Source organism: Trichosurus vulpecula, chromosome 5 (assembly GCF_011100635.1).
Source record: "Trichosurus vulpecula isolate mTriVul1 chromosome 5, mTriVul1.pri, whole genome shotgun sequence".
Classification (NCBI taxonomy): domain Eukaryota; kingdom Metazoa; phylum Chordata; class Mammalia; order Diprotodontia; family Phalangeridae; genus Trichosurus; species Trichosurus vulpecula.
Window position 1 is genome coordinate 271,195,638 of NC_050577.1, and position 9,234 is coordinate 271,204,871.

The following is a 9,234-nucleotide window of genomic DNA, read 5'->3' on the forward strand; positions in this document are numbered from 1 at the left end:
TGTGTCACAATTGGCCTAGGAATAAAGGAGTATCTACAATGATCTGCCAGGATGCATCTTGTCCAAGCCCACTTCTCTTTGATCCGGCAGACACCAGTCCTCATGCTATATTCCATTGATCTAACCTGTTCTATGGGCTCAAAAGTAACAGGGTTCTCTCCTTGTTGCTAAGATATCACCATGTAACTAGTTCTCTCTCCCAGATGGGCCTCATTCTGATACCGTTGCTCCCATTCACTCAATTTTGTCCCCCACAACAGAATATAAGCACCAGGCACGGGGACTGTTTGGTTTGGGACCCACCACTATTGTTGATAATCAATGTTGGCTGAACTTCATTGAATCAATCCAAACCTTCAATAAACAGATATTCAGCACCTACTATATGAGAAGTATTAGACTAGGTGCTAGAAGAAATGTAAGACAAGACACAGACCCCATGAGGAGCTTACGCTATAATAGGAAGCAAAATCACAAATACGTATGCCTGTGCTACAGTGGAGGGAAAGTGAAGGAGGTATAGGAAATTTAAAATGGGAGAGATCACTTTACTGCTCCCTTCTCTGTGCTGCCCCCTACCCCTACCCCCTACCTCTGGCAAATCACAGGCTTCATGGTGATGTTATAAGATCAGACTTGGAGGTCATCTGGGTGGACCTATCCCCTTATTCAGTAACCTGCAGTGGCTCCCTTCCCCCACTTCCACCCCCCCCATCCTGTTTCCCTATTTCAGCTAGGCAAACCTGCCCCTTCTGCTACAAACATTGCATCCTCTCTGAAACATGAGTCTTTACGTTGAGGTGTTCTCACCTGGGATGCCACCTTGCATCCTTCCACTTTGCATGCTTAATCCAGGACTTCTCTCCACCTGGAAGCCTTTCAAAATCGACATCCCATCCTCCTAATACCTTCTCTATCACATGATATATTAAGCTGTCCAGTAGTTCTTAGGACTGTCCTTTTTTTGTCTGTTGAGGTATCTGGGACTGTATTCTGACCTTCCCATTAGCTTAGGAGGCTGTCCAGGGACTGCAACTATTTACTCCTCCCTTTGGCTCTACACCCTCAGACACCCAGAGCACAGCTTGCTAGGAACACACCAGCAGGCTAGTCGGACTGAGGCTTATTTCTCTATGGAGAGAGCAGTACCAATTGATATTTTCGCAGGTCCAAGAAAAATCAGTTTGAAGGGTCCAGCATGAATTAAAGAAAGTGGGACTGGATGGCTTCAACAAAGGGAAGATCAGATTTCCTTATTTGGAACAAAAGAGCCCATTTCCATATTCATTTTTGCTTCCAACTGCACCCCTGGGTTCCCATTCTACAATACTTCCCCTTATTCCTCAAAAACAGCTTCTTCAGCAAAGAGGACTCAACTTAGCCTGCATCAGTCCTGGAGGGGGAAGGTTCTTCATGGCTCTCCATTCAGGAAAAAAACATGGTGACAATAAGGTACCCTCCCCATTCATGCTCTGGTTCGTAGGCTAGGTTGTTACTCCTTTAAGAAAGGGTTGTGGAAAGGGGCAGTAAAAGCAACAGAACTTGCTGGCAACAGCCCAAGGTATTGGCACAGATGAATAGAGACTGGGATAAACAGCTTTATTGGGAAGCACAGTGAGAGAAACAGGGTAAGACCCAAGAATGATTGGGATGAAAAGAGCTCACCAAGAAATGAGGTTCCAAAATGGCACCCCCATCATCCTATTCAAAAGAACTCTCTTTCCCAGAAGGCAATGGGCTGAGTAGACTACACAGTCTGCTGGGAAATGTAGTTCCCACATCCCATGATCCTAAGACTACCATACCCAGATCAACTTCCATGGTAATACCACACATCCCTTCTTCCCCTTCTCCCGCACAAATTATAAAATAAATTTTTTAAAATCACATTTTTCCAGATCCTAAAATGTTCTTCAGCATTTGGCTCAAAGGACATACATCTTCAGAAAGGAGTGCCCCTCCCCCCTCAGGCCAATAGAGATCCTTTCCTCGCCATCACCAGCCAGTTTGGGCAAGGAGGTGAATGAGGTTGGGCTGAGGCTGAGTCCAAGGCTTGATGGGAGAACTGGGGTGGTGTGACTTGGGGGGAGGAGGGCCCAGGATTCAGTCAGAGTCACTGCTGGAAGAGGAGGAGGAAGAAGAATGCTGCGAGGGGAATGGGAAAGTGGAGAGGAAAGATTATCAGACTTTGAACTCTGACCCCATGAAGTCCCACCCCATTCCCCATCTATCTAATACGTACCCTCCCATACAAGGTGCACACATAGAATATCACCAATAGGCTGAAAACATGTTTCTCCCTCTGGAATTCTGGCTACAGCAGTAGTTTAAAACGACCCACATTATTAAAGGGACTTTTCATTGATTTCACTTGGAACAAGGTGCCTCCTCTTCTCAATCAAGGGGTTTTTCATCATAGGAGAGCCTCTTTGAGGAAGGCACACTACAGTGTTGTAAAAACAGAAGTCAACTGACAAATAAATGTTAACAAGTGAAGCAATGAGCAGCCCCCAGCACCGTCAGTAGAGACAATCCACATAAATGACCCCTACTCTTACTCCAGTAACTTAGACCTAGGCAAAAGTACTGGAGGATAAAAAGAAGGCGCATATTAAGTGCTTTGCAAACTTTATGGTACCATAAAAATGTGAATTATTATCTAATCCGGACTGCCTACACGCATAGCAACTTTATCAGCAATGGTAAACATTTATTTTCCAACACTGGATGCTCTGGAGCTGTTCTCCAATGGTTTCCACCTCTCTCTTTCTGCGGCATCCCCACTATCACCGGAATGAAGTGAATTTAGACATGCCCCCATCACACCACCTTCTTCCCTCTCTCTTTCCCTGTCCCAGGTTGGTTTAAATCCTCTGTATAGTCATAGGACCTGCTCCGATCCACACTAAGGAAGGAGGTACTTGAATGAGCAGCGCCCCCAAGGTTAGAGATCAGAAATCCTGGATTCCCAGACCGCTCTGGCCTGGCTACCTGATGTCAGAATAGCCATTGTTTCCAAGGCCCATTATTGCTGTCATGATGAATCTGTAAGTTTTTAAGGTACATAAGGTATTTCACATTCTTTATCTCATTTGAGTCTCACAACACTACGAGGCAAGTGCAGTACCTATTTTAACCCCATTTTACAGATAGGGAAACTGAGGCCCAGAGAGGTTAAAGAACTTGCCCATAGCCAAATGGCCAGTGAGCAACCAAGGCAAGATTCAAGCTTTGGTTTCTCCAAACTCCAATTCTAGCTAGCTTCCTTTAGACTATACTAGAATAGCTAAGGTGAAGAAGACACAGGAGACAGGAGCCTGGACCCAGACATTCAGTTACAGACAGAGTCAAAGGACAAAACTAACCAATCCATTGGCTCGGTGGTCATAACCCCATCCAAGATTCCCAGGTCCTTTCATATGTATGTATCTGTATGCCTCAGCGCTCTAGGAGGGTGTGGGTCACTTATCCTGCACTAACAGAAGCAATTAAAAAACCAAATAATCTGAATCTGCCCAAGATTATCCATAACCTTAGGAGTTTAGAGCTGAAGGAAAGGGACGTCAGTGATTATCTATGCCAACCACTTTATTTTCCTCAAGAAACTGAGATTTAGAGTGGAGGGACTTGCTCGAGTTAGGGAAGTATTAAGAGGCAGAATTCAAGCCAGGATCTACTTCTGGGTTCCAAGGCCAGCATGCTCTCTCCACTAGTCTACACTCACAGCGTGGATGGATGGCAACAAAGAAGGCAAATCCAGTCTGGCATGGCCATCTGACCGTGTCCCAGAGACTCTGATAAAATGCTCCCCATCCCAACCCCCGCAGGGCTACCAGAGAAACTGACCTTGCCATGTTTGTGATGTTTATGCATTTTCTTATGCGCCTTCTTCATCTTCTTCCTCATCTTCTTATCCATCATCATACCTGGCCCCACTACCCCAGGAGGCACACAAGGGCCAGGAGGTGGGTAGTAACCTGGAGGTGGGCAGTGACCTGGAGGTGGGCAGGGACCTGGGGGTGGGCAGCCTGGGTATCCTGGCTGCGGCCCAGGGCCAAGAGCATTACCAGGAGGGTAAGCTGGATTCTCTGGCAAACACCCAGGGGGGGCAGGATAGGTGCCTGGAGGGTATGCAGGATTGACTGATGGTGGGTTGATGGGGTTGGTAACCCCAGGGTACCCAGAAGTCGAAGGGGGCATCGGACCCCCAGGAGGGTAAACCCCTGGCTGTCCTGAATGGGGAGAGAAGCAGAGAATGAGATAGTATCAGCAAGGTCTAGCCTCTCTTAGAACCAAAACAATTCGTGGAGAAGGGCCTCTGGTACCTGTATTGCCCCCTCTTCCTTCAGGCAGTAGGAAGATTAGGAAAAAGGAGGGAATATAGAGGGAAAAAAGGAGATAACCCAGGTGGGAGGGAAAAAAAAAGGAGGGAGAGGAGGAAATTAAGAGAGTTCAAAAGAGGAAGTCTTGTGTGTTGGGGAGCAAACAGGAAAAGGGAGGTCATGTTAAGTTTTTGCCTAAACTGGGAACTTTGCTTCATGGGAGGGAGAAAATGGGCATAGGAAAACCACACCTCCCCACGCCTGCGAAGCCCTTCTAAATTAAGGATAAGAAAGAGACGGGGGCACGGCACACCTTCCGAGGCACTTACCTGCATTGGGGTTCCACATGCTCCACTGCTGTGTTCCCTACAGGGAAAGAAGGGACAAGGAAGAAAAGAAGTTGGAGGTCAGGAAGGGGCAGGGCTGGGTGGCACAAGCCACCTTCACCCCAGCCGTCTGGAGCTGATCCCCTGACCCCTAAACTCCACGGGAACCCTTCTCTGCTCATTTTTGAAGAAGACCCCATCAGCTTCTACCTCTCGAATGGGGGGAGGGGGGATTTCTCCAACCGTTCTCCCCTCCCCCGTCCCCACCTCTGGGCGCAGCTGGAAGAGCTAGACGGGGTAAAGCCCAGGAATGCAGGGGTTCCCCATACCTCCACTCCGAACCCCCTTTCCTCGGGCTGGGAGAGGAGGGACCCCAGGGTGGGAGGGGTGATGGGACAGGCACAGGAGGAGATCAGAGTTATCTCCAAGCTTATCTCTGTGCCTGGAAGGGGGGGGGGTCTGAGAAGGAAACCAAGGAGACCTATCCCCACTCCCACGCCCAAAACGGAAGGGGGAAAGCCTCTCGTCCAAGCAGCCCAGCGGGGTGGGGAGAGAAAGAAGGATCTCCAAGCACTAAGAGAGATTCTTCCAACCCGCTCTGCCCCAGACCCAGAGGTACGTGCCCCGGGGCACGGTGGGGGGTGGTCCCGGGCCCGGGGAGGGGAAGGGAAAGAGGAACATAGACGACCCCATCACCTCTTCGCCTCCGCAGGAGCCAAAGTCCTCCCTTCTCCTCCCCTTCACCTCCCGGCGCCTGCTTCCTGGTCCCCACCTCCCTCCGCTGGCTCCGCCTCCGCTGCGGCCTGATTTGCCACCCTGTCCAGCCCTCGCCTTGTCATTGGACTGCCTCCCCGTCGATCTCTGGGGGGCGTGCCGGACCCGGGGAAACGGTCGCTGGAGTGGGCCGTGTCAACCCGAGCCCCGAGCGAGCTCGGGGAGGCTCGGGTGGGGTCTCTCTTCCTCCGGGCGGGGCCAGGGGCCCACCCACCCCAAGCCCCGCCCATGTGCACACCCCTTCACCTAGATCCGGCAGCTCGAGCCAAGGGCGGGGAGGCGGCTGGGGCGGGGGGAGGGGGAGGGGACCCTGAGAGCCGAGACTCTTCCCGGGCCAGCAACCCCGGGACTCCCGCCAGATGGGGAAACTGAGTCCGGGCAATAAGCGCTAATTAGGCGCTTTCTGTGTGCCAGGCATTGTATCAAACACTGGGAGGACCAAGAAGGACGGTCCCTTTGCTCCAGGACCCCCCAGTCCGGTGGGGGAGGCAGTGTGCAAAGAGCCGCACGTGCATGATGTCCCAGGCCCAGGGGGATCACCGAGGACCAGATGCATCCTTGCAAGGAGGCCTTGCAGGGAGGGACAGGGAAGCCAAGGGCCTGAGGTCGGAGAGGAAGAAAGGATTCCAGGCCCTGCATGGCCCGTAGGGGAGAAGCGACTAAGCCGAAAGGGGAAAAAGGGAATCCACACCCAGGCCCTTCAGCTCAGAAATCTCCAGACCTCACACCCCGATACCCCCTGCACAGGCGAAGGATACTTTTTTTTGTCCTTCCGCTAATAATAACATTTTTTTCCCTTTTTAAAAATTGGAACTTAGCAAACACCAAATACGATGGATGCTTCGTGATAAAATGTCCGAGGCATCCATCTCCACCAGCAAGGAGAGGGTCCCGTGCCAATGGCCGTGGGACAGGTGTTACAGCAGAAATCCTGCATGGAATCGAAGGTCTCTATTATGTACTGCTTGCTTTTCCTTTTAAATATATAATAAGTTCACCCTGTAGCAAAGCAAAATGCGAAATGACTGCTCAGCAAAATTCTTTCCGTTCAGATGAGGTTTTAAATAGTACCCTCCTGGGGAGCACAGCAGAAGTTACTTCTGCCCTTTAAAGCCTGTCATTGTGTACACGTGAATGTTTTGGGTCTAGCACGTCTTCTGTGTGTAGGAAAGAAGTGCTTGTAGAGTGTACACTGAGTATTTTTTTACTCCCTTTTGAGGAGACCCTAGATAGGAACCAAACCTGAATTATAAGTAAATTGTCCCTGGAGCACCAGGATGCAGGTGTAATGAGGTGAAAGGTATGAGAAGAAACCTTAACCCTTTTTATTAGAAGGGAGGCTCCCCCAAGGCCTGAACTCCACAGGAGCCTGTCCATAGGTACAGAACAGAGCCTCACCTTCCAAAAACAGAGAGTGTCAAGTATCCTAGTCTTTAGGGCCAGCAGCGGTTCTGTCTTGTTAAAATAAAATCATAGACAAGAACTGGAAGGAACCTTAAAAGCCATCTAAGATGGCCTCTAATAATATATAGGCTTAATATAATAATATATAAGCCATCTAAGGTGGCCTCTATATAATGATGATGATGATAATAGTGGGATTTATTTTTCCAAAGCCCTTTACGTACATTGTCTCATTTGAGCCTCACAATAACCCTAGGAGGTAGAGATGCTACTTTCCATCCCCATTTCACAGATGAGAAAAGTTCTTTTCCAGGGTCACACAGCCAGGATCTATGGCAAAATTTGAACTCAGGTGTTCTTAGCTACAAATACAGTGCTGTTATCCACTGTGCTACCTGGCTGCCTCCTCTGAATTTTACAGATAAGGAGACTAGAGGTCAGGAGAGAGATGACTGCTGGATATATAAACTTGGGCATCATCCTCAGAGAGGTAAATGTCAAGCCCATGAGAGACAATGAGATTAAAAAGAAAAAGAAGGTAGAGAAGAAGGCCCAGGAGAGAGCCTTTGGCTATTCCTATACATAGGGGCTGGGGGTATGAACGGTGATCCTACAAAGGACGCCGAGAAGGGGCAGCCAGAGAGGTAAGAGAAAAAGAAGTTAGCTTTGCCCCCCCAAAAAAAATCCAAGGAGAAAAGTGTATCCAGGAGGAGTAAATAGTGTCATATGGTGGCAGAAAAGTCAAGATGGATGAGAAGAGACCAAAAGACCTCAGATAAGGAGATGATTGGTGACTATGGAGAGCATAATTTTACTTGAGTGGTGTGTTTCAAAGCCAGATTACAAAGGATTTCTAAGTAATCGGGAGATGAGAAGGTTGAGACAAAAAGTGTAGACAACTTCTTTCTAGGAGTTTGGCTGTGAATGGGAAGAAGGATGTCAGATGTTAGCTTGAGGATATGGTAGGATCAAGGGGAGGGTTTTTTATTTAATATTTTTTTAAGGATTCAGATGATCTGGGCTTATATATAAGCAGCAGGGAAGGAAACCAATGAATAAAGACAAATAGAACCTTTGGGAGATAGGGGAGATAAATGGAAGGGGAAATCTACTGGGAGAAATTCAAAGGGATAAATAGATAGATTGACACAAAGCCCCTATTTCCTCAGAGCCAGAAGCAAAGGAGAGAATGGAGAATGAAGTCCAGGTGACTCACAATTACAACCAAAGGAAAGGGATTCTCATAACCCATGGCCTAGTTTTTTCAGTGGAAGTATGAAGTGAGGTACATAGTTAGGGAGTGAGAAGGCAGTAGTGTAGGTGGCTTGAAAGAACATGAGGTTTGAAAGAAACACCGTGGGGAGTTTGGTGGAGAGTCAATTAGGAAAGAGAAAACAGATTGGTGTGCACTGGGGAGGCCCACTTGAGATTAGATGGCCTAGATTTGTAGTGGATCCATTCAATAGGGCGATAGGATCTTCCTTACACTCAGTTCAGCAGCTTGTAGGTAGGAATAGAGAAGGCAGATGATGGGAGTAATCCAAGGTTCTGGTTTAGAAAGGTACATACTGTATGTCACTAGGATGAGAGGGTAAGGTATTCAAGCACAGAAGTCAGTGTGATATTGAACTGGTTAACTATATGCTCAAGATTTTGAAGGAAGGAAAGTAAGACCACGGTAGGAGTAATGTCCTGGGAAATAGAGGGTGGGAATGAGGGAGGATGGGAAGGGGAAGGGTTGAACTTTATCCTGAAGATGGAGAATGGGTTTAGGAAAGATGAGGCACAAGGAGAGATGGCCAGATATGAGGTTATAATGACATAAAAGAATTTCAGAGTTATGCATTGAGAAGGTATAATTCAGTTCAATCCAATTCTTTTAAAAACTTTATTTTCAAATTTTTAATGTAAACATCCTCCCCAAAGAAATATTACCACACACATAGCACATTACACATATGACATAGCACTTTCACACACAGACAGAAAGAAGTTTCTATATGAAGCTGAATCACCATTTCATGCAGCTTGCTTTTTAAAAAATATATATGGTAATAAATTCTATGTTATTTTCAAAACTGTCCCACTTATGTATGCTTCCTTCTGAACTTCCTTCTTTGCATTAAAATAAATATGATGGCCTCCTTTTGGGAGGGCATCACTATTGTTAACTCCTCTTTTCCCTGCACCCCCTAATTAACCAAGAGAAAAAAAGGAGGGGAAGCCTTGTAACAAATAAGCGTAGTCAAGCAAAAGGAATATATTCCATATCCACATCCAAAAATGTATGGTTCTGTACCTTGTGTCCATCATCTCTCAAGTAAATTCAATTATACAAGCAATTATTAGTCATTAATCAATACCAATTAATTATAGTTAGAATTAATGATAGTGTTAATCATTAATTA

General features: G+C 47.3%; 1 protein-coding gene across 1 annotated transcript; it reads right to left on the minus strand.

Annotated features, from left to right (window-relative positions):
- Positions 1 to 1,578: 1,578 nt before the first annotated feature.
- On the minus strand, positions 1,579 to 5,676 carry PRR13 (proline rich 13). Its single transcript, XM_036758646.1, has 4 exons — positions 5,345 to 5,676; positions 4,652 to 4,688; positions 3,847 to 4,232; positions 1,579 to 2,145 (listed from the first exon to the last, which is right to left on the minus strand). Exons 2-4 carry the CDS (start codon positions 4,668 to 4,670, stop codon positions 2,104 to 2,106), a joined length of 447 nt encoding a protein of 148 aa, XP_036614541.1. The 5' UTR covers positions 4,671 to 4,688; positions 5,345 to 5,676; the 3' UTR covers positions 1,579 to 2,103.
- Positions 5,677 to 9,234: the final 3,558 nt, after the last annotated feature.

Excerpts from the sequence above, each read along its gene's own strand:
- PRR13 (XM_036758646.1), bottom strand. Across the intron at positions 2,146-3,846 it reads AACATCACAAACATGGCAAG|CATTCTTCTTCCTCCTCCTC; the intron begins GTCAGTTTCTCT and ends TTCCCCTCGCAG.